Source organism: Rhodnius prolixus, unplaced genomic scaffold (genome assembly GCF_049639745.1).
Source record: "Rhodnius prolixus isolate KJV_2025 unplaced genomic scaffold, Rpr scaffold_10, whole genome shotgun sequence".
NCBI classification, from domain to species: Eukaryota; Metazoa; Arthropoda; class Insecta; order Hemiptera; family Reduviidae; genus Rhodnius; species Rhodnius prolixus.
Genome location: NW_027411615.1, coordinates 18,379,927 through 18,401,111, shown reverse-complemented (window position 1 = coordinate 18,401,111; position 21,185 = coordinate 18,379,927). Strand labels below are relative to the sequence as shown.

Sequence of the window (21,185 nt, the reverse complement as noted above, 5' to 3'; positions counted from 1 at the left end):
ACAAAACCATCAGAATTCTTGGCACTTTTGGTAAAAGAACTCTGTATATACGAGGGTCGTTTGAAAAGTCCGTGCAAAGTCAGAGAGATAGCACTACTGGCGCGTATCGAGGTTATGTTTAGTTAGTAGCATCTCTTGGAAGAACACACACCAAGTTTCAGCCAGATCGGTCTATTTCTTTGTGTTTGGCATTCGTTTGAATCGAGGAAGTCGAGTGATTTTCAAAAAAATGGACGAAAAAGAATTTCGTGTGTTGATTAAACACTACTTTATGAAAGGCAAACAGAAGAGTGAAGGTGCGTGAGATTGCTAGTGCTGTGGGCATCTCGAATGAACGGGTACATAATATTTTACATCAACATTTGGACATGACAAAGCTATCCGCAAGATGGATGCCGCGATTGCTCACGCTTGACCAAAAACGAAATCGTGTGAAGTGTTGCAAGGACGGTTTGCAGCTGTTCCAGACTTTAAGCGTCGTTTCGTCACTGTGGATGAAACATGGATACATCACTACACTACCGAGACCAAAGAACAATCTAAACAATGGGTTACCAAGGGGGAATCTGCGCCAAAAAAGGCGAAGACCGTTCCTTCGGCCGGAAAGATTATGGCGACTGTCTTTTGGGATTCGCAAGGAATAATCCTCATCGACTATCTGGAAAAGGGTAAAACTATTACAGGTGCATATTATTCATCGTTATTGGACCGTTTGAAAACCGAGCTGCAAGAAAAACGCCCACGATTGGCCCACAAAAAAGTCTTTTTCCATCACGACAACGCACCAGCTCACACCTCAGCAGTTGTGGTCGCAAAATTAATGGAAATAGGGTTCCAACTCGTTTCACATCCCCCCTATTCTCCAGACTTGGCTCCCTCAGACTACTATTTGTTCCCCAATATGAAGAAATGGCTGGCGGGAAAAAGATTTTATTCAAACGAGGAGGTGATTGCAGAAACGAATGGCTATTTTACAGACTTGGACAAATCCTATTATTCGGAAGGGATCAACAAACTAGAGCAGCGTTGGACGAAGTGTATAAGCCTAAAAGGAGACTATGTTGAAAAATAAAAAAGGTTTACCCAAAAAATTAAGTAGTTTTTATTTTTGCACGGACTTTTCAAACGACCCTCGTAAGTTAAAAGAGTAGTACGAAAATAAACATTCATAGATAGATCAATTTTTATACCCAAGCAGATCTAATAATTATCAATCAGAATTTATAGTTATTCTACACATATGAATCTACCACCTATTTTATTTGAAACATTATTCCAGTGTTCGGAATTTACTGTGTTAACTGTATTAAGAGTACACTGTCCGGAGTTCGGTGTAAATGATAGCATAAATTCCAAGTATGAAAAATCTTCCTATGCAAGTATTATTGTTTATTTATCTTTATTTTATTATTATCATTATTTTGGAGGTTTCTTAGAAATAGCTGCGGGATTTTTTTTGTATATTTTGTGTACACATTTTTATGGATTGATCGTCAAAAACTTCAATAAAAATCACAACACAGATGAATCTTTAGGTCTATAACTTTTTACTTCAAACATTTTTATAGAAAATTGTTTTTTAGTACAGTTCTTGGAGAAGGGTAGACTGCTCTTAAGGCTTCATTTTAGAGAATAATCTAGATTTTACAATGTTGGTAAGAATTAGATTGAAGAAATTAAGGTAAAGTGGTGACAGAAAGTCGGTTAAGTGTTTACACCTGGAGTTTGTATATAAGAGGCATAATTTCGCTTAATTTTTGAAAACTGGACAGATAGCGTACTTCTTATGAAGCTGTTAGAAAGAGATACAATTTTTACTAAGCGGATTACTGTTTACTTACTACAAATTGTTAAAATTTCCTTCGAACATATATATATATATATATAATATGGCCATTGTAAGTATCGATTTATATGTAAAATTATTAGAGACAGTGTGGGACGATCAAGAAATCCCTGCGATCCAACATTTACATATATAATGTCTCTCCTATTTGATGGCCCTTAGGAACATATTAATGTCAAAATGCCATTTCCTATGACCAGGTTGATCGCTCCAAATGAGATTTTCTAATTAATGGCCTTTAATTATGTAATCGAAAATGAAACTCTTTGTCTTACACGAAATCTCAAACTTCAATGAAGTTTAAAGGAAATCATTCCTAAAGAAATAAGCAAACAAAACAAAAACTGTGCATTAAAAATATACCCTTAAGAAACTATTTTATAAAAAAAGACTAGCTAAGTTTTATAGTTCTTCATTCATTCCTCTAATTTTCTGGATATCAGTGTTTTTCTATTTTTTTAAAGGAGTTTTCTTTTTTACCAAGTCTATATAGAGAAATATAAATAAATGTTTTGTTATCTTAACACAAATATTTTGATAGGATTTTATACAAGCGAATGTGTTTGTAAAGAAGTTAATAATTTAATTTGTAAAAGCAGATTAAGCTAAAACTATAATGAGAAGGCAGGAGAATTGGACCTGTATAATATTAATGAATTGTGATTACTAAATGGGTTGCCAGATTTCTTGAGTCGGAAGAATATCAGTCACTTAGAAGCAGTTAAACAACAGTTCCCTTAGTGAGTTAGACTTTCCGAACATATTGCTGGTATTATACCGGAAAGAAATGTAGAGTTTACGACATCCTAAGAACTGTTTCCATTAGATAGGTTAGAAACCCTTAGAATCTCTCTCTCTTTCCCTCATTCACAGTATATATACTTTTTTTTAAACTTATATATTCATAAGCCCGTGTGAAAAGCGAAAGAAAGCTGCAAGCTAATACCCCTGGTGAGAAATTTATATAATCTCATACTACGAGTACTACTCCCTTAAAAGTGTTTTTTTTTTCTCTCACTTTGCGGGAGTAAAGTGGATGTGAAAAAGATGGAGATGAAAGTGGATGAGAAAGAATATGTCCAGACCTGCTATCTAGTGGAAGGAGAGGCTAATCATCTAAATGGAAAATTTTTAGGATAAGTGAAGAAAGTTTAGAATAAAATATAAAAAAACCTAAAAAGTCGGAGAGAAAATTGTTATCATAAATTGTATTTCATAATTAACTTATCCCAAACCAAATTAAAATATTAACCCAATTAAGATTTGAATATTTTTTTAATGAGAAAATGATATAAATTTAATACTTCTCGCAGCAAAACTTAATATTCAAATGGCATGAAATATTCAAATGGTATGAAATATTCAAATGGCAGAGAGCTATTTTAGTTATACTGAAATTTATATAAAGGAATAGAGAAGGGATTAGCTCAGTGGTTAGCGTACTGGATTGTGTGACATTGCCCAGAGGTCGGCATGCTCCAGGCATCAATGACCGCAGACGTTTAAGCGCCTTAAATAAAAAAATTTAAAAAAATGGGACAATATCTGGAAATTTGATTGGACTAAACCCAGGGTCATCCTCGCTTTGGGAACTAATTTAATAATAAATGTATTTTAGAGCTTTATATTTATGATAACATTTGTGCAGGGGCACTCCGAGAATTCTTTTTCGTGGAGTTTTGGTTTGAGAAGAGATCCATCAATTTTTACTGTTGAAACTATTCTTTAATTTAGGATACAATCGCTGAATGAGATTTTCAATGAGAACTTTCAAAAATTATTCAGATAACATGATCTCTTTAAGCTATTAATAAACATTAATAATTGACAATCAACAATATTACTTAATAATCAATAATTATATGAACTTTTGACTCTTTGGCAGAAGAAGGGAAATGCTATTGCAGAGGTGTGAGATAGGTATCTCGGCAAGCTTAGAAAAACTGGCTTTTCAGAGAGAGCTGGTTGCAATACATTTAAAGATTATGAGAAAAGGATGATCAATATCTGAGTCGTAATTTCTCTAGACTTTTAGATGTCCTTACTGGCCATCAAGTCCAGACGAAGTTAAGACAAGAGGTGTGAAGCTGGTTGAGTGGATTTTCTGATTGATACATATGGTCTCTGGTGTTCAGACATTCACGACAAAAGTTTAATGAGAAGGCAGTCTGTTTCTTCATACTCTTCCCATGGTACGCTCAAAAGATATTGACGAAGTAGCGCAATCAATAAAGCGTTGGAGTAGGACAAATAATGGTAGCAATGGATGAAAATCTATAGCTGGAGGCGAAAAAGTTCATTATTTGTCACTACGGCATTATTCAAACGAGAACAGAGACCGTTAGAACGATTGTATTGCCTCTTAAAGATGACGGCAAACTGAGTAAACATATGCATCAGATAGGCCAGTCAAGAATAGCATTTGTTGATTTGACTGAAAGAAGGAGAAACGGTGCTATACGAATTCTTCCTATAAAGCTTTACGCCGGAGCCTCTCTCCAGACTCTTAACCAGTTAACTGTTTATGACGAGTATATTCATCATGCGTTTTCAGTAGTGACCATCGGCAGTTAATTTTGCTATTTTAGTTAAAACTAAAATATATTCGTAAACTGCAAGAAGTTTGGAATATTTTGAGGCCATGTCGAAATAAAAAGAACTAATAATAAGGTATATAGTATGAATTAGTCTTCGTAAATGTATCCTTGCCTTTTATTAGTCATCACTGAATCAATAACGAATTCATACTCGTATATTGTGTTAGGCTGACTATGGCCTTAAGTGGCGCGCCTGGTAATAAAAAACGGGATGAGAATCCTTTTGTTCCCTATTTACCTGTAATCAAGAGGCGGAGCTTTTTTTTTTGGCTCATGTGCGGGGTTCAAGATTTAGCGATCATCCAAATTGCGTCGTGGGCTACTAACCTGCCAAGATATTTCCCTGCTTAATTGTTTGCATTTTATCATTTGGTCAGGGATTCCTTTGCATAAATACCAGTCTGTAATGTTGCCACCTACCCGGGATAATTGTAGCAACCCAATTTCATATTAAAACATACTCCGGTCCGGGTTTGACGAATATATTCGAAACAGTTAACTGGTTAAGTCTATTCAAATAAACAGGACTGGTGTTCTGTCTTGAGGTTGCCATAACAAAACCCTGGTGGATCACATTGGAATAGAATGACTATCCATTCTCCACAGAATTTAATCTAATTTAAAATTACTTACATTTTTGGGTTATAGAATTATGTTTAGAACGCAGACATATGTATGTAGATGGATTGATGCTTCTTAAAATTAGATTTCTTTCTACTAAGATAGTTTACTTCTATATTATATGTTCATAAAATATAATTATCTCATGAAACGTTATCCCAGAACTTCATTAACCTCCGTACAAGCTTGTAGATTTATTACTTTTGCATCATTTTTTAAAAGAATAAAATCAAAATACAGGATAGTTCTTGAGAATGGATTAGAGTAGGCTTCTAGGAAATGTACCTTTTTACAAACTGTAAGGTTGGTAAAAATTAAATATGTCTCAAATAATCTGAGATTGAAGTATATTTTGAGTTGGAGCTTTAAGACGTAGTAAGAGAAAGACGAATGAAGATTCACGCATAACTTTTTTCTCATAACTTTTGCTGACCATATTTGCCAACATTAACAGACTATTTTATATATTGCGTTCTCCGACTCAGGGGGACATTAACTGCACGAGAACAATATTTAAATCTATTTAAGAGAAAACAAAAATTAATTATCACTTCAACCTACGTATTATCATAAAATTACTTAGGGCTAACACTGCCACACCCCCTGTAGCTACACAATAGTCGCAGTAACCTGTTTTCCCTTAGTTAACGTGCAAACTCCACATTTATCTCACATGTCTCAGCTTTTTCTTGCACAACTCATAAAGAAACAGTTACTATGGAAAAAATATTACACTCTTAAAGATCAACCGCCCCAGCTGATTTGCATGATTCCAACGATATCGTCGACGTTTTGATTCTTTTTTAAGTATTTTACAAAAGCTAGGCTATTTAGATTTTTATTTATAAATTTCAAACGTACACGTAGCCTTCTCAATTTGCATTGTCACTTTTCATGCGCTTTAGTAAGTATTACGATCTTGAAGGATTTTTATTCCAGTTTTAAGTTTGAGATCGCCGAAAATGAAAAAAAAAAAAATGGTTTTCTCAATTTTGGGTGTTTTTACAGTCAGCGTATCTCAAATCACAAAATTTAAATTTAGGATTATGACCAAGGTCTCTCTGGAATGCGAAAATATGCTTTTGCGTTCACGCGAAAGTATCTCTTTATTGAAGAATTTTTGTTGATTTTTAATTTTTTCAAGAATAACTCCTACGACAGGCTTTAAAATTTGAAGCATTTTGGCATGTTTTTGTAGACTGTGGATGATCTCTTACATATAAATTCACACCCACACAACCTCGGTTTTATTTATTCATAGTTCTTGTTCTATACAAAATAATATATCTAAGATTAAGAAAAAAATTAATGGTCTCGAAGAATGCCTTACATTCTATGAATAATTTTACTAAAAAGGAAGTTATTAAAACATTTGGATTAGATGCATTCGTTCAAACAGAACATTAAGTATTCATGTTTCTATTAACATCTTACGTTTTTGTTTAACAAATGACTTTCTGCTATGATATCTCTGGTTAAAACTCTTAGAAACTGCTTAATACTCAGATTTTTTTTATGATTCTCTACAAATAGTGTAGAAATAATTAGTTCAATCTAAACATCATTGAGAAAGCGAATTGGTGTCTTAGGACAGAATTTCTGCAGACTATCTTTCCTTATATTTAAAAGAATTTTAAGGGATCAGTTGTTTGTAACATAAATGTTTTGTTGAATCTAATTGTTTGTTAAACTTACCTTTTCAAATTTATTTCTTCTTTCAGATTTACCACGCGTAAGAGTTGGCAGTCAATTAATTGGTGCTCCAGTCGGCTCACGCGTTACACTTAGTTGTACTTGGGAAGGTAGTCCTCGTCCCGTGGTTGTTTGGGAGTCAGCCAACACAGTTTTGGCTAAACAAGAATCTTATGATGCTTCAGAACCAAGACAACAGGCTAATCAGGAACAGCTTCCAGAAAGCCGTTTGGAAATAGTCCTCGGCCCTCTTACTAGAGAATATTACAGAACTTATATATGTACTGCAAGTAATTCTTTAGGCAGAGCACAAGCAGCGGTCAGGATTTATGGTAAGAAAAATGGAATTACAGGAAATTCTTAAATATTTTTAAGTCTTGTCTCTTCCATTTTTATTCTCTTATTTATCTAATTCTTTATTTATTTATTTTTTATTTACCCTTCAATAAACGCTGAAATAATTTTTAATTATTTGCTTTATCCGCGATATTTTGAACTAGTTGGCTTATTTATGAAACTTAGGAAGTAACACAAATAATAAATAAGTGTGGATGAACTATAAATTTGAATAAAGTTAATTTTTTTTAAACTAAAATAATTATCATGAAATAATTAGGCCATAATTAACTTTAATTTTGTAAAACTTTACATTGCTCAAATCAGTAATTATTTTTAAATTGCAATTTTAATAGATTGGTTGCACCAATCATCTTCGAATAGTAGAGAATTTATCAAAGAAATTAATTTTTTTGTTTCTTTAATAAAAATCAATATTTTCAACCAAATTCATCCAAAATCATGAAATACTATATTTATTAATCCCACAATCTACTCTTAATTTTTAAATACGTTTATGATAACACATTACTTTTAAAACAGTGCACCGAGCTCTGATGGAATGGAAAACAGATATTTTTTTTAAATATTATTTTATTATTTGCAATTAAATAAACAACAAACAGTATACACTCTCGCACTAGTATCCTAATATTAATGCAAAAACGTCGCAGAGAAGACTAACTATCTACAAGTCTATTAGAAAAATAAAGACAAAGTATAATATTGATTTAGTAAAAGATCCTCATTCTTATTCTATTAATGTAACTGTTAAAGCGTGTGTCCTCTCACATCTAAAAACTTTCTTTGTTGCACTTAATTAAAGGTCTTAAATAAACTTTCACAGAATACGCCATCTGCTTTTCTTTTTCAGAAATTCCAATTCCATCGCAACAAACAAGGATGTCTAGTATGGGAAGCAGAGGAAATGGTTAGTATAAAACAGTGAGTAATGTTAGTAGTTTACCTTTTAGTACAATTGGACTTTTGGTAATACAGTATAATTCAAACAGTTATAGAAACAGACAGTAGAGGTTTATACCAAAGAGAGCAGGATATAGTTTCTTTACAGATATATAGAGCAGTATATAGATATTGCAGAGAGTAGAGGAGAGTTAAGGAGTATCGAAATATATTTATTCTCAGCATTAGCTACTTTTCGAGTTTTTTGTATTAATTTAAAATAAAAACTATTTTATAGGTTTGGAGAAGCATTTAGTATTCGGCGTGAGAGTAAATAATTCATACACACTTCCGGCTCTTGTGGTCTACAGTGTAGTCTTTCTACAGTGAAAACATTATTTCTCTGCTTTACAGATAATCATCTGTTGTAACTGTTGTATTTATCAATTTACCATTTATTGCAAAATTATTAGGCCCTTTACTTCCTTACTATCCTTTGTACTTGTTTATTTTTTCCGACTAATATCAAAGGAAAATATGCTTCTCTAAGCTTTAGATGTACCTCATTGACCAATATTTTTTTCATTATCACAGCCAAGAACTGTTGTTTAGAATTGGTGGTCATAATTTATCAATTTTATGTATGTTCAATGTAAAACAACTAAAAGAGACACGTAACAGTAGTGATAAGTTATTGTGAATTCACATTTATATATCATTTGAAATAAGATTTCCGGAGGGTCACTTTTTCAACATTTATGATCTTCTCCAAGATATTTTTCGATAGATGAAATGTACCGAACATAAGGTTGATGTAGGTTATACAAATTTGTTAAAGTCCGCCGTTCATCAGAAATTACCGTTATTTACGTTAACTTTATACAGGAAATATTTCATTGTTTTAGGTAATTCTGCGAATATTTCAAGATTTAGATGGACGATCCTGGTACTACAAGTTTTAGCAATCGTGCTGCAGAAATGAAGAAATAATATCCTAAGGTTACACTAAATCAGCAACTATGCCCGCTGTAATATTCACTTAATTGCTCGTAATCTTTCAAATAATCCGTTTTACTTGAAAGTTTAATTTTGGAGTGAAATTTCAGCTGCCATTTTTTCACATTTAAAAAATCCAATTTCAAAACTATTTATTATTTATGAACGGCATCATCAGTTAAATTAAGTTAACATTTTATAAAAAGTTTGATTTCTTCGGGGTAAAAATGGATTTAATTTATAAAATTCTCTTCGTCGTAACTATTTCTCGGATTTTTTGTTCTCCTCCTGAATGATAAAGGATTGGAAAGATGCAAATCCCAATGAAGATTTACTCTTCGTCAATCAATTCTTCTCTTTCTTCTAGAAATCTAATTCATTATCAATTGTCAATGTTGGGCTTCAATATTTGGTTTTATTTTTATTTGTTAATCTGAGGCCGTTGGTCCCAGAGTTTTTTTCTGTGCTCTGCCGGCCTCCGGACAGTTATCTCTCGTCACAGTCAACACTTTCTATCACCTAACAGTGAGCTATAAGAAGCTGTTGATGAAATTCATGATTCGAATCCGGTATCTCCGCGTAGATATCTCGTGCGCTAATTACTGTGCTAATCCCTCGGGCAGTATGTTGACATAGTAGGCCTTTCGTACAGACCTAAGAGAACAAAACCGAACAGATGCGTTCTTGCTGGAAGGCGCATATATAGATTAATTAAAGTAAATTTAGGCCTTAGGCATTGATTGTGGGTAAGTACTAATAGTTCCTTATCTTCGAAGAATCTATTCCTTGCAACTCAAATTTATTCCGCTCCAAAGTTAACACTCCATTCTAGATTTCCAATAAAACTACTCATACATTACTTCCATGAGTTCCTCAAACCAATCATTGGGCATTCCATCTTAACCTGGGTTCACATTAACATCAGTTGGAACCAATGATTTTCGTAGCCTTGACATACTTTTTGCACATATCTAGGTCTACAACTTTTATTTGAAAACATTTTCCAGGAAAAGGGAAGTCATCGCCAATTTTTTCAGGCGTGTCTACGCTATTTTTCTAACAGATAAAAGTAGCTTCAAGCCGGATTTTGGGAACTGCAGATCTTCCATTTAAAACTCCTCGCTTTGTAACCTCTACAGCAACACACTCCCCTAACCTTTAAACCAAGACACTGATATAGAGAGAACGTTTGTATCTCCTGTTGAATACAGATCTCTACCTTCAAAATTATGTCATTTTTGTACATGATTTTGCTTCTTATTACGTCATAGAAAGAAATTACAGTTGAATTTCTTTTTTTTTAATTTTTCTTAATTTATTTGTAAATAAATAAAATGACAATCTAATGTAGAAAAAAATGTAAATTAATGTGTAAATAAATTAATGTACCCAACTTAATCCTGAGTTTCCAAAATAATGGAACAATTCTATACTAATTTTTAACTCCTGGACAAAACTTAAAAAAATTTATTTGATGTAATAAAACACTACAATGAACTTACTTTATTATTTAATTTAAGGCACGTCGAAATGTTGGTCTCTGAACAGTGTTTTCTCGTACCACTACAACACTGTCCATCCCCGCACTATGAACTGTAAGCGGTTTCTAGGAAGATATCCAAGAGCTGGCAGAGAGCAGTGTGCACAATAAAACAAATGTGTACATCAGAGGTAAGTTACAAGTAATGCCTGCCGAAAAGGTAGTAGTGATCCGTCCGATATGTTTGTTTCACCAGGATCTACTAGAAGAGAAAGGAAGGCTAGAAAGACAATCTTACCGATGCTATAGATAGCATACAAAATTTCTATGTACGAAATTCGGGTAATTGGAAGTCAAGCCTAAATGTACAGAAGAAATAAAAACATTTATGCAAAAAGTTTAGACCTTTAAACATTAACATACAATAGGACAAGCTTACGAAAACTTATATCTCGTTCACAACTAAACTAACATTAAATCAAAATTAAGATATGTGTTTTTAACCTTTAGAACCTCTAATTAACAGTCGGACACTTGGGGTTCCACCTTCAAAGTGTTCAAATTAATATGTACTACAATAAACCTCTTCTAAAAAGTACCTGTCCAGTCTTCGAATTATTTTTTAAAAAAAGTATTCCTCTACAAACTGCATGAAAAAAAAAATAGCCTAATAGTAATTTAAGCCTCTAGACCCTGGTTCGAAACTTTGCTTAAATACAAAAAAAAAAAAAAACTGAAATTGGTAATATTTCTTTACCTTGGAATTATTAATCATTTATTTTTTCCATCGAAAATGATGAACAGTACTTTAAAAATAATAAACGATCACTTTAATTACAAACAATTGTCCAGAACAAATTATTTACGGATGTTTTCAAGTTAAGTTATGACTTGAAAACTTATATCTGTATTTAATGGATTTTGTAAGATAAATAAAAATATTTTTTATTGTTAACAGAATACAATAAAGCAAACATAAATGAGCAACGCAAAATGTATTTCTTAAACATGTTCATACATTGTTTAAATATAAATCATTGTTTTGTCAAATAAAAATTATCTTATGAATTCCAAAATGAATAAAAGATTTTAATTTAAAACATAAAAAGTGAATTAAAAAGGATTATCAATTCAAGGAGTTTAAAAAAAGTATACATAATGCCTTTTACGGCGAAGATATATGATTGTTCAATATATAATTTCAATATCTGGACCGTCTTCTATCTCTTCTTCTGGGTGATCTAGACCTGTTACGGCTTCTGCTTCTAGACCTGTGAAATACATATTTAAATTAAATGAAATTTGTCTATATAATTTTCTTTATTGTTTATATATACTAAATTGAAGCAGTCTTTGCCTCAACCATTGGTAAGCAAGTTTAATGTTTAACAATATTTCCCAGTAAAAGTGATCGGAATGATAAAGGAATAAAAATGGTTTAATACTTTAAAACGTGGATGAAGACAAATTATATAGGAACGATTTGTTGGAGAAATATCACGTTAAAAATTAAATAGATTAATTTTTGAATTAATATAGAAATATCACTTGAAACAATTACTATCCCTGTGTGAGATGTTTTAGTATCATATTGCATGTGGTTAGTTGAAAGAATTATCTTTATCAATAATCAATTCTTTTTATAACAAATAATTTGTATATTATAATTCAACTTATTACCTTCTTCCTTTCCTTTTCCTTGAGTACAGGAAACGCCTCAGTTCTCTAGAAATGGGTTTCAGATGCATAAAATTGCAAAAACCACTGCGAGTACATTCCCTGCAAATTCAGTATTAGTGTAAAGGTACGTAAATATACACTCATAAATAAATAAATAATACAATATCTACAATTTAATTGTATAAAGTGCTAGTTAATGAAAATAATCACCCCATTTCATACTGTCTGCAACAAGCTTCTCTAAAGTCTGTAACAGGACTTAGTTCAGCATAAACAGGACGTCCACCAAACCAGCGATTATTTAAATCGTTCACAGCTTTTTCAGCATCTTCTTCTCGTCGAAACTAACAAGGAAAAGCAAAACATATTTCAGTTAAAATAAAGCACTTGAAAATGCTGAAATCTTAAAATAATAAAGAAAAAATGAAACTACACAAACTTTGCTAATTAATTATCTATAGGATAAACATGGCTTTCAATGTTTACTTTCATATTTATTTATAACCTACCATTCACTCAATTATGCAAGTATTTATTTGCCAAATAAAACTAACTGATCACTTGTAAAATTCAAAATTGATTTTTCCAATTAGTAGTTATAGCCATAAAATAATCTATAAAATAAGATTCTTAAACAAATAGTTTTAATTTATTACAGGGGAATCCAGGAAGACGGACTACCAAATTTAAAATTATTTATTACAATTAACAATCTGCAATCGCTCTAAGCTTCGATTACCTAAATTGGAACCACTTTGCAGGAAAGTTTTTAATTTTGACTAAATTTCAATTAAAATGCTCCGAAGAAGTGAAAGCGAGTAATTATAGAGATGTCAAATATAAGATAAAAGTTAAATGAACTAACAAATTAAGTATTAAAACCCAAAGATCAGAACATACCTTAATGTAAACATTTCCAACTAAATGATCGCCAAGGTTGTCACAAACATTCATTTCTTCAATTTCACCGTACTGTAAAATAAATGTATATATATTAAGACTTCACTAAATAAAAAACTGTCATAATAAATTTTAGTTTTTTTTTTTACTAACTGACAAATTTATCACTCACCTTATCTTCACATTCCACGAACACATCTTCAAAGAAATTGTCATAATGTTCCTGCATTTCTTCGTCAGAGACATTGCTTACCACTAGAACCAAATCTTATCAAACGTTTGTTGAAAACAAAAAATGAATTTCAAGTCGCAAAAATTTCCGTTACTTATGGTACGGAATTCTAAATGTAATATACTGATTTCTAAGCGATCGCTTCTGACAAAGCCAGTCTTGGTAAGATTTAGTTAATTTGAGTTCAAATATATAAGAATCATTATAAATAAGACTTAAAATATTTTGTTAATATACAGCTTGGTCTATTCAAGATTAATAAAAAAATTCCAATTCGGCTTGCTTGTATTTAGAATGGAAACTTGCAAGCACCATAATTACATTGAATAAACACTAGTATAAAAACAATGTATACATTTATTTCGTTAAATCACCCCTCAAATTACTTAATATTTTGCGGAATAAACTTGTAGTAACAAAACGGCAAACAATAACTGATCAAAAAGTTAAAAAATAATAATAATAATATGATAAAAAGGGAAGAGAATTAGCTATGCGGTTAGCGTACTGGACTCCCACGCGGAGGTCTCAGGTTCGAATCCAGCTGCTGACCCTTAGATTTTCTCTTCATAGGAGCTTCTTACAGCTCACTACTGTCCGTAACAGTGTTGTCTGTTACGAGAGAACACTGTCTGGAGGCCGACAGTGCACTGAAAAAAGCTCCGGGCGCCAATGACCTTAGATGCTGACGCGCCTTAAATCATTAAAAAAACAAAACCACTTACCCAGATAAAGATCTCTCGCTTTTGAAAGATGAAAATTAATTGTATTTTAAGGGATTTCTGGGGAATAATCAACTATCATCTAATTGCTACATCCATTTTGATGTAGATTTGCAGGAAGGATACAACGCATATCCAAGTTTCACTTCACTTGCGACATTTAGTGGTGGTGTCACAGGTTGTACCAGGAAACAATTTTTTGAGGTAAATGGTTAGTCTGAAATGCCAATATGTGGGTCAAAAATACAACGTTGGAGAATCCGACACTGGATATTCATTCAAACGGAACCAGCGGCTATTGGACGCTGGGAAGGTTTGGGCAGGAGGGTAAGATATTGTAGGGGCAAATGCACACTTAAGAACATACCACTATCCTCTGCTGAACAAGGTAAACAGCACAACTCCCTAGTAGTGTGCAGGATAGGCCAAAATACCCCGAATATGTCAATTGTCAAAACCAGCGTTTCCCAATCTTTTTTGGCTCGCGTACCACTTGGTAGTACATCATGTACTACTTGTACATTGTACCACTTCGTAAAAATGATTGTATTTCGTGAAATTTGTTATTCCGAGTGACTTATTTTATTATTATCTTTATTTGTATAGAGATACAATGTATCTGTTACAAAGGAGTTCATGTTCATTTTATAAACTTTGTAGTGTAAGTTCTTAGTTTTAAAACTTTTTTTAAAATAAAATTTAATGTTGCATGGATAGAGCTTACTCATTACAATCTCCTTAAGCAGATCTTTACATAGTTATCATTTAAGTTCTGTCACATGATAATTCTATTAAATTTTCTTTATTTTTTATTGATAATGATGCAGCTTTTCCTAAATTTTCTTTATAGAAGGTGTTTGAAATTCTGGTTTTGGAAAATAATCCATGAAAGACAATTTTAATCCTGGTGAATGTGCTATTATATTTTCTCGTATATCTTGAGACAGAATAACCTTATTACTGTACATAACTTTACTATATAATATTATTAATTAAAATAATTTTTATGAATTATAGAAAAAAAAACGTATCTATGATATTTTTATGATTTAATTTTTTTAAATTTTTTATGTCCACCATTATTGATTATTTTTCGCGTACCACCAACCAGCAACTCGCGTACCACAGGTTGGGAAACGCTGGTCCAAACCGATGTTAATCGACCTAATACCTTTTTATAGAGCATAATTGACACACAAAAAAATCTCCACAGGTCTTCTATAATGAGGAGAGGGTCAAAGTTCCAGAGCCGTCTGTAATAGAATTTGGTAAATATATTTCAGATAAAGCTTTGTTAGTAAAAATCAAACTCTACAATCGTTGAGAAATCTACTTTTGGTGATGGATGGGAATCTAAAACCTGTCAGAAATAACGAAATAATGCGTGCTATTACAAATAAAATCGACAACGATAATAGAAAGACCAACCGAGGTGCACAAAAAAATAGGCCGTTGTTCGGCTCTCCAAGAAAAATAAAAATTCAAAAAAGTGATGCAAGTTTCCAATAAAATCTACATTAGAATGATCGCTTAGAAGTACTTACTTAGAATTTTAAACCATATACTTAATTTTTTTGGTGGTAAGACTGTATTTTAGATATTATTTTTACTTGTGCTATAAATAATCATGTAAATAAAGATAATTTAAAAATGGCAGTCTTAGCACGAATTTAAAATTTTTGTAACATCTTATTCATTTATAAATTTACGAAAAATTAATTAGCTTTGTTATCTTCGACATGTACTTCTTACTATCTCAAATTGATGTTTATATGCTTACTAAGACTGCATGTGGAAGAATGGAGACCAAGAGGAAAGCTTAGAGGAGAGAGAATTTCCACGGGCGAGGAAATACTGACGAAGAAAAGAGTTGGTTTAGGACTTGAAATTTTAGGCCCTTTTAAGTAGGGCACTTCACACTACCTAGGCGGTACATGAAGTTAGGATAATGATAACAAAACTAATAAATAAACAATGATATTAGTTTAACTAATTCCATTCATCTTATCTTCTATCTATAACGTTTGTATTAAATAGTAGTATTAATTATCTTAGTATTAAATATCATTGATAAACCAGGCAATTAGTTAAACTTTTCTGATGCAAATATTAAAATACTATGATAAGGGTTTCTTATTCTATGTTTTATACAATTAATAACTAAAATAACCTGAACATTTTATCTGTAATTTCATTCTGGTAACTCGATACGACTTTTCATTAATAAAGTTGACCAATGAATAAATTCAAATATAGATCTTCCAATTAATGAAAGAAACATATTTATTTGTTAAAAAAAATTCTTGAAACTATTATTTTTTAATAAACAAGGAGTTGAGTCCAAGGAGTATATCCCGCAAAGGGCAAGCCGATTCTAGTAGGAGAATTCTCCTCTTTTGAAAGGACCATATAGTTTTCCCACTGATTTTTTTTTTTGAATCTGGACACGATGTGCCAGAGGTCTCATGTTGCAAACTTGCGATTTCAGCATAATCAGACAAAATAGGAGACCACTTACTCTCCTTTTATCTCAGTCAACACCAGTTCTAGACCTGTATTTTGCAGCTATCCGTTTCAGATTCCATTCGGAATGGGCTCTTGGACCTACGGTTACTGGCGGGATAGCTAGGTGGTATCCACTTGTCTTGAGCAACTCTTGACTGGATTTGTATATCACATACTGGTCCAAAGCGAGCGAACCAAGTTTTATGGACGCCTTTTGCCGAACCCTGACTTATACGTATAGAGTGGCACAATAACACCTCCTCTCAAGCTCAAGACCAACAATAAAACGAACAGAAAAAACATCTGGGGTAAAACCTTCTTACGATTTTTCTTAACTTTAATTCTCATTCTTCAGGGAACAATATTCTGAGAATTCTTAAGGAGCTAGTACTGTTTGCAACAAGAAGACTAAAATACCTTGGCTTTTCATGCAATGAAAACAATTAAGAAAAATATCTTATTTTCGTCACAAAATAATACTTATAAAATAATTTTATTTATCAAAAACAAAAATGGACGTAAAAGGTACTTACAGTGTGACCCATCTGCTGATTTTGCTGAATTTTGTGGATTCACATACAAGTTTTGAAGCAGTACTGTCTGTAATTGGTTTAGAATTGTATAAATGCAATAATCAAATAAGAACAGAAAAAGAAAACTTGGCCACCCAAGTAAAAAGGTATACAAATTCTGTCAAATATATGAGTTTAGTCTTTGAAAAGAAAATTTGTCAGCAAATTAACTGAAACCCAATATTCTGCATATTTTCGATAAATCAGCCTTTAGCAAATAATAAAAACAGTAATAATACTAGTTAGAACATTTTCCCTAATACAATTTCACTGGCTTACAATATGTTTTCTTTTTCACAAAATTGGAAAACTTCAACCAAAAAAATCTGAAGAAACATTATCTTTGCTCGTTTATTTCCTAGAGTAGCTTTATTTTCAAAGTGAGTTTCTCTTTTGGGTAAGATGACACTATTTGCTTCCACATTTTTTAAATTAATAATAAACACACTTTTTAGGACCTTTTTTTTCTACTAAGGATTACAATCGATAGAATAATTTTATATTTGGTAAGTGATTTTACTTTTTTACTTCCATCACCAGTTTCTAATTTATATAAATTCTACTGAGTCTCGCAAATCTGGTATTTCTTTTTTTTTTCAAAGATTGTTTTCATCAATTCATATTTTTTCTATAAACTCATAAAAAAGTAAAGTAAAGTAATCGCCTATTTTTACTTAACGTCCAACTACCAATTAGGTGTCGTGGACGGAAGCGACTAGCAAACATACTTTACTGTTAATTTCTTTTATTAACCATTAAAAAATCCAAGGCCTAAGACCGGGAATCGAACACAGTACCACAATACATATTAGCTTTGCAGGTCTCGCCTCCAACCGCTCGGCTACCGTGGCTAAGTACTTACCAAACTTTTCCTTTCATCTTACCCGAATCGTGAAAGAGTTTCCGAATCATATACATACCACTTTAATTCAATTAATGTAAAGGCAATCAGAAGCATGATTTATTAACAGTCCCTGGAGCCTTTTCATGTTCTGCAAGCCTCTAGTCAGTTTTTTCTTATTACAATATATTGTACAATCACTGAGCTGTAAAACCAGGACGAGAAAATTCTAGGCAGCTTGACTAGGCTCAAACTGCCACATCCAAACCGCCACCAAACTATTATTATAACAAATTTGAAAAATATCCATTATTTCTTTCCTACGATACTTTCATAAAAAACTGGTTTTCAGAGAAACTAATTATAAGAAGTAGAATTGCGACGCCCTCTTGTAAAGCTATCAATGACTCCCTCGCTGAATTTCATTCATTTGTAGATTTTTTTACAGTAAGTAAATCATCTACCAAATAGGCAGTCTGTTAATGTAGTAAGCGAAATATTTACATTGCCAAGTCTAACTTCTTACAAGAAATATAATTTATACATGTTATCAAAATAACAGCTCAATTACAGAAGCATTTATTTTGTAATCATTTACCTGACTAAATGTTGGTTTGTTGTGAATCCTTGAGCACCTATCTCCATGTCTACAGGCACCGATCTTGAAATAAAATGAGCAGTTGACCCTTCAAATAAACGAGAATATTTAGTCACAGTAACAATTAGTATTTATATTTCAAGAAAAAAAATAATAATAACGTACTTGTCCTTTTCTGTACCGAAAATCGATGCCAAATATTCGGCCATGTCTTTAAGACAAGTCTAGATATTACTTAAGAAATTTCCCTTGAAGTATTAAAATATTCATCCACAACTGCTAGGGGAAGTAAGAAAAACTATGAAATATTTCCACTATTAAATAACTTACCCCTCTCATTTAATGGCCTCTGACGCCGACACCAAACACTTCACATCACTCGAATATATGTCACAGCCACTATAACTGAGCTTCACTTTGTCTGGCAAACAGATTAAATCATTTCACATTTTATTTTTAAAAAATCTTCCAATTTTGTATTTATCAATAAATAATAAATATATAATAGGTTTTTAATATTTTACAAGGCAATAATTTGGGAGTCACTCACTAATTACCATACACAATATTTCTGACTGAATCTCTTGCTTGATAACCTCTCTCTTCACAAGACGTTTGTTTAAAGTAGCGAGGTAGGAACCATTGTATTGAGGTACTTGTAATCCACTTTAATCGTAAATATTACGGGCATTTAAGTGTTTTTCATAATTTTATTGTAATATTAGTTTAATTTTCTGAATCTCTAAAAATTCAAGGGAGTTTTATTAGACTTGGAAATCTCTTAATTAACTCTAAATATATCCTTATGTTTCAGCCATGGCCCCTAAATATGAAATGGCAGTAGGGCTTCAAAAAGGCCACAAAACAACCAAAATAATTGCTGGAAAGTCAAAAACAGATAAGAAACACAAAATTAGACCGTCCCGATTGAAGGGTGTAAGTTAACACTTGTCAATGAGTAATTTTTTATAAGTCAAACAGTTAATAGTTTTTTTTTTGTTTTTTGAACAAAAAAAGCATTTGTAAAGAATTGAAGTTAGACATAAACCAATTATTCTTTTCCAGGTTCAAACAAAACACACGAAGTTTGTAAGGGACCTTGTGAGGGAAGTGTGTGGTAATGCTCCTTATGAAAAGAGAGCTATGGAATTGTTAAAAGTTTCTAAGGATAAAAGAGCACTTAAATTCCTTAAAAGAAGGGTAAGTTTTTATATAAACCTTTTTAGTATTAATTTTGCAAAATGGTTTTCAAATAAAACTTCATTTAATAGTGTCGTGAAAGGGTTTACGTTTTAAAACATTTATTTTTGGCAGTTGTGTTTTTTTTTAACAAGGTGGATTATAAAATGTTGAAAATGTGGTCTGCAGTGATAAATATTATCGTTGAATTTATCCGTCATGGCACTCCTTTTTTCCTCATTTGCATCTCGAATTCTCATCTATCAACAGAAGTTACATCACTATTTGTAGAGTTGGACTTCATCTTATTGTTTCTATCATTCTGTACGTCCGAATTTGGTCGATATTTTAAATTAGCTGAGTTGTTTCGCCATGTAGTATGTATTAAAAGCTTTATAAGTGGAAATCAAACTGCAATTGCTTACGGCCATTCTCTGTTGACGGATGAAAATTTCAAACAGGTTGTGATTATATCGGACACACATCTTCAAGAATTGATTCACTGATTTTACCTTTATATAAAATTTTGAAATGGGAAGGCAAATTCAATCACATCTGGCCAATAACAAGAGCGTTCCAAGATTTTAGATCTTTCCTATAATTAATTTATTTTTTAGCAAGCGCTGAGTGTAATAATTTCTCATAATTTGCTTACAAATATACACTGTATAATGAAACTTTTCAATCATATTGTTCAAATAACTGATTACTTCTACTCTATTTTTACCTGATAAGTTTTTACCAGACGTTAAAAGTCTCTGTTGTTATTTGGGGTACAAATATATTTTTAGGAAGCCATATCCTCGACTTTGTTATAGTAGTTTCTAAACTATTCATTCTTTTCGTTACTTCCATTTTCAACCCTCTTGAAGTTATTTTGATAGTATATAAGGTTCTGTTTACTATTTAACATTCCACTCAGATTTTTAAAGAATAAAAATGACGGTTAAATTATTTTAATTATTTTCTAAACCTAAATTTTTAACGTTTTTCAGTTGGGCACACATATTAGAGCCAAAAGGAAGAGGGAAGAACTAAGCAACATTTTGGCCCAAATGAGAAAAGCCCAAGCGCAGCAGAAGTAATTTGCAATTTGTAATTTTGTAATTTACCTCTGTATTATTTTAATACAATAAATTTTGTTATTTAAAAGTGTTTCTCTCTCAATAGTTTTTATTCTGCTTCCCTCCAAATCCTCTTTAATTTTTCTTACAAGTTAAGGATAGTTAGGCGACCTTATCGAATTTTAAATTTATCTTTAGCCTGAAAAATGGGTTTGTGTGAGAAACAATAAATTTATTATTATTTTTTCAATAACTGCATTGAAATTTACAACTTCTGGTGCGATTTCCCCATCTTCTAGTAAATCTGGTAACAACAAATAAAGTTGAGAGAAATTACTACCAATTGGTAGTTCACCAATAAATCAGTTATTGATTCTCCACTGAGCAAATCGTAGGTAGCTAAAAGTACATATTTCGAACT

General features: G+C 31.9%; 3 protein-coding genes across 8 annotated transcripts in view; 2 read left to right on the top strand and 1 right to left on the bottom strand.

Annotated features, from left to right (window-relative positions):
- Nucleotides 1-9,157, top strand: part of LOC141457336 (lachesin-like) — an 83,106-nt gene extending 73,949 nt beyond the window's left edge. For all 4 annotated transcript variants that reach the window (XM_074134180.1, XM_074134182.1, XM_074134181.1 and 1 more), the window contains 3 exons: nt 6,786-7,088; nt 7,967-8,023; nt 8,901-9,157. In XM_074134180.1, the coding sequence (XP_073990281.1) occupies nt 6,786-7,088; nt 7,967-8,023; nt 8,901-8,977 (437 nt within the window). In that variant the 3' untranslated portion in view covers nt 8,978-9,157. The remainder of the gene's footprint in view (nt 1-6,785; nt 7,089-7,966; nt 8,024-8,900) is intronic.
- Nucleotides 9,158-11,447: 2,290 nt separating this feature from the next.
- U2af38 (U2 small nuclear riboprotein auxiliary factor 38) lies at nt 11,448-18,919 on the bottom strand. 2 transcript variants are annotated; one of them, XM_074134185.1, is made up of 8 exons: nt 18,687-18,919; nt 18,522-18,609; nt 17,044-17,110; nt 13,224-13,318; nt 13,052-13,123; nt 12,362-12,495; nt 12,152-12,250; nt 11,448-11,742 (listed from the first exon to the last, which is right to left on the bottom strand). In XM_074134185.1, exons 1-8 carry the CDS (start codon nt 18,728-18,730, stop codon nt 11,673-11,675), a joined length of 669 nt encoding a protein of 222 aa, XP_073990286.1. In that variant the 5' UTR covers nt 18,731-18,919; the 3' UTR covers nt 11,448-11,672. The 2 variants fall into 2 exon arrangements, with proteins under 2 accessions (XP_073990286.1, XP_073990287.1); XM_074134186.1 differs by having other exon boundaries at nt 13,224-13,306.
- Nucleotides 18,920-19,024: 105 nt separating this feature from the next.
- On the top strand, nt 19,025-20,855 carry RpL36 (ribosomal protein L36). 2 transcript variants are annotated; one of them, XM_074134188.1, is made up of 4 exons: nt 19,025-19,153; nt 19,336-19,457; nt 19,587-19,721; nt 20,696-20,855. In XM_074134188.1, exons 2-4 carry the CDS (start codon nt 19,338-19,340, stop codon nt 20,783-20,785), a joined length of 345 nt encoding a protein of 114 aa, XP_073990289.1. In that variant the 5' UTR covers nt 19,025-19,153; nt 19,336-19,337; the 3' UTR covers nt 20,786-20,855. The 2 variants fall into 2 exon arrangements, with proteins under 2 accessions (XP_073990289.1, XP_073990288.1); XM_074134187.1 differs by having other exon boundaries at nt 19,035-19,173.
- Nucleotides 20,856-21,185: the final 330 nt, after the last annotated feature.

Bases quoted from the DNA above. Each gene is read 5' to 3' on its own strand.
- U2af38 (XM_074134185.1), bottom strand. From the start codon at position 18,730: ATGGCCGAATATTTGGCATCGATTTTCGGTACAGAAAAGGACAA. The intron at 13,124-13,223 runs GTGAGTGATAAA...TTTATTTTACAG, and splicing joins TCGTGGAATGTGAAGATAAG to TACGGTGAAATTGAAGAAAT. The intron at 11,743-12,151 runs GTAATAAGTTGA...TGTATTTCACAG, and splicing joins AGGAAAAGGAAAGGAAGAAG to GTCTAGAAGCAGAAGCCGTA.
- RpL36 (XM_074134188.1), top strand. From the start codon at position 19,338: ATGGCCCCTAAATATGAAATGGCAGTAGGGCTTCAAAAAGGCCACAAA. The intron at 19,458-19,586 runs GTAAGTTAACAC...ATTCTTTTCCAG, and splicing joins GACCGTCCCGATTGAAGGGT to GTTCAAACAAAACACACGAA. The intron at 19,722-20,695 runs GTAAGTTTTTAT...AACGTTTTTCAG, and splicing joins TTAAATTCCTTAAAAGAAGG to TTGGGCACACATATTAGAGC.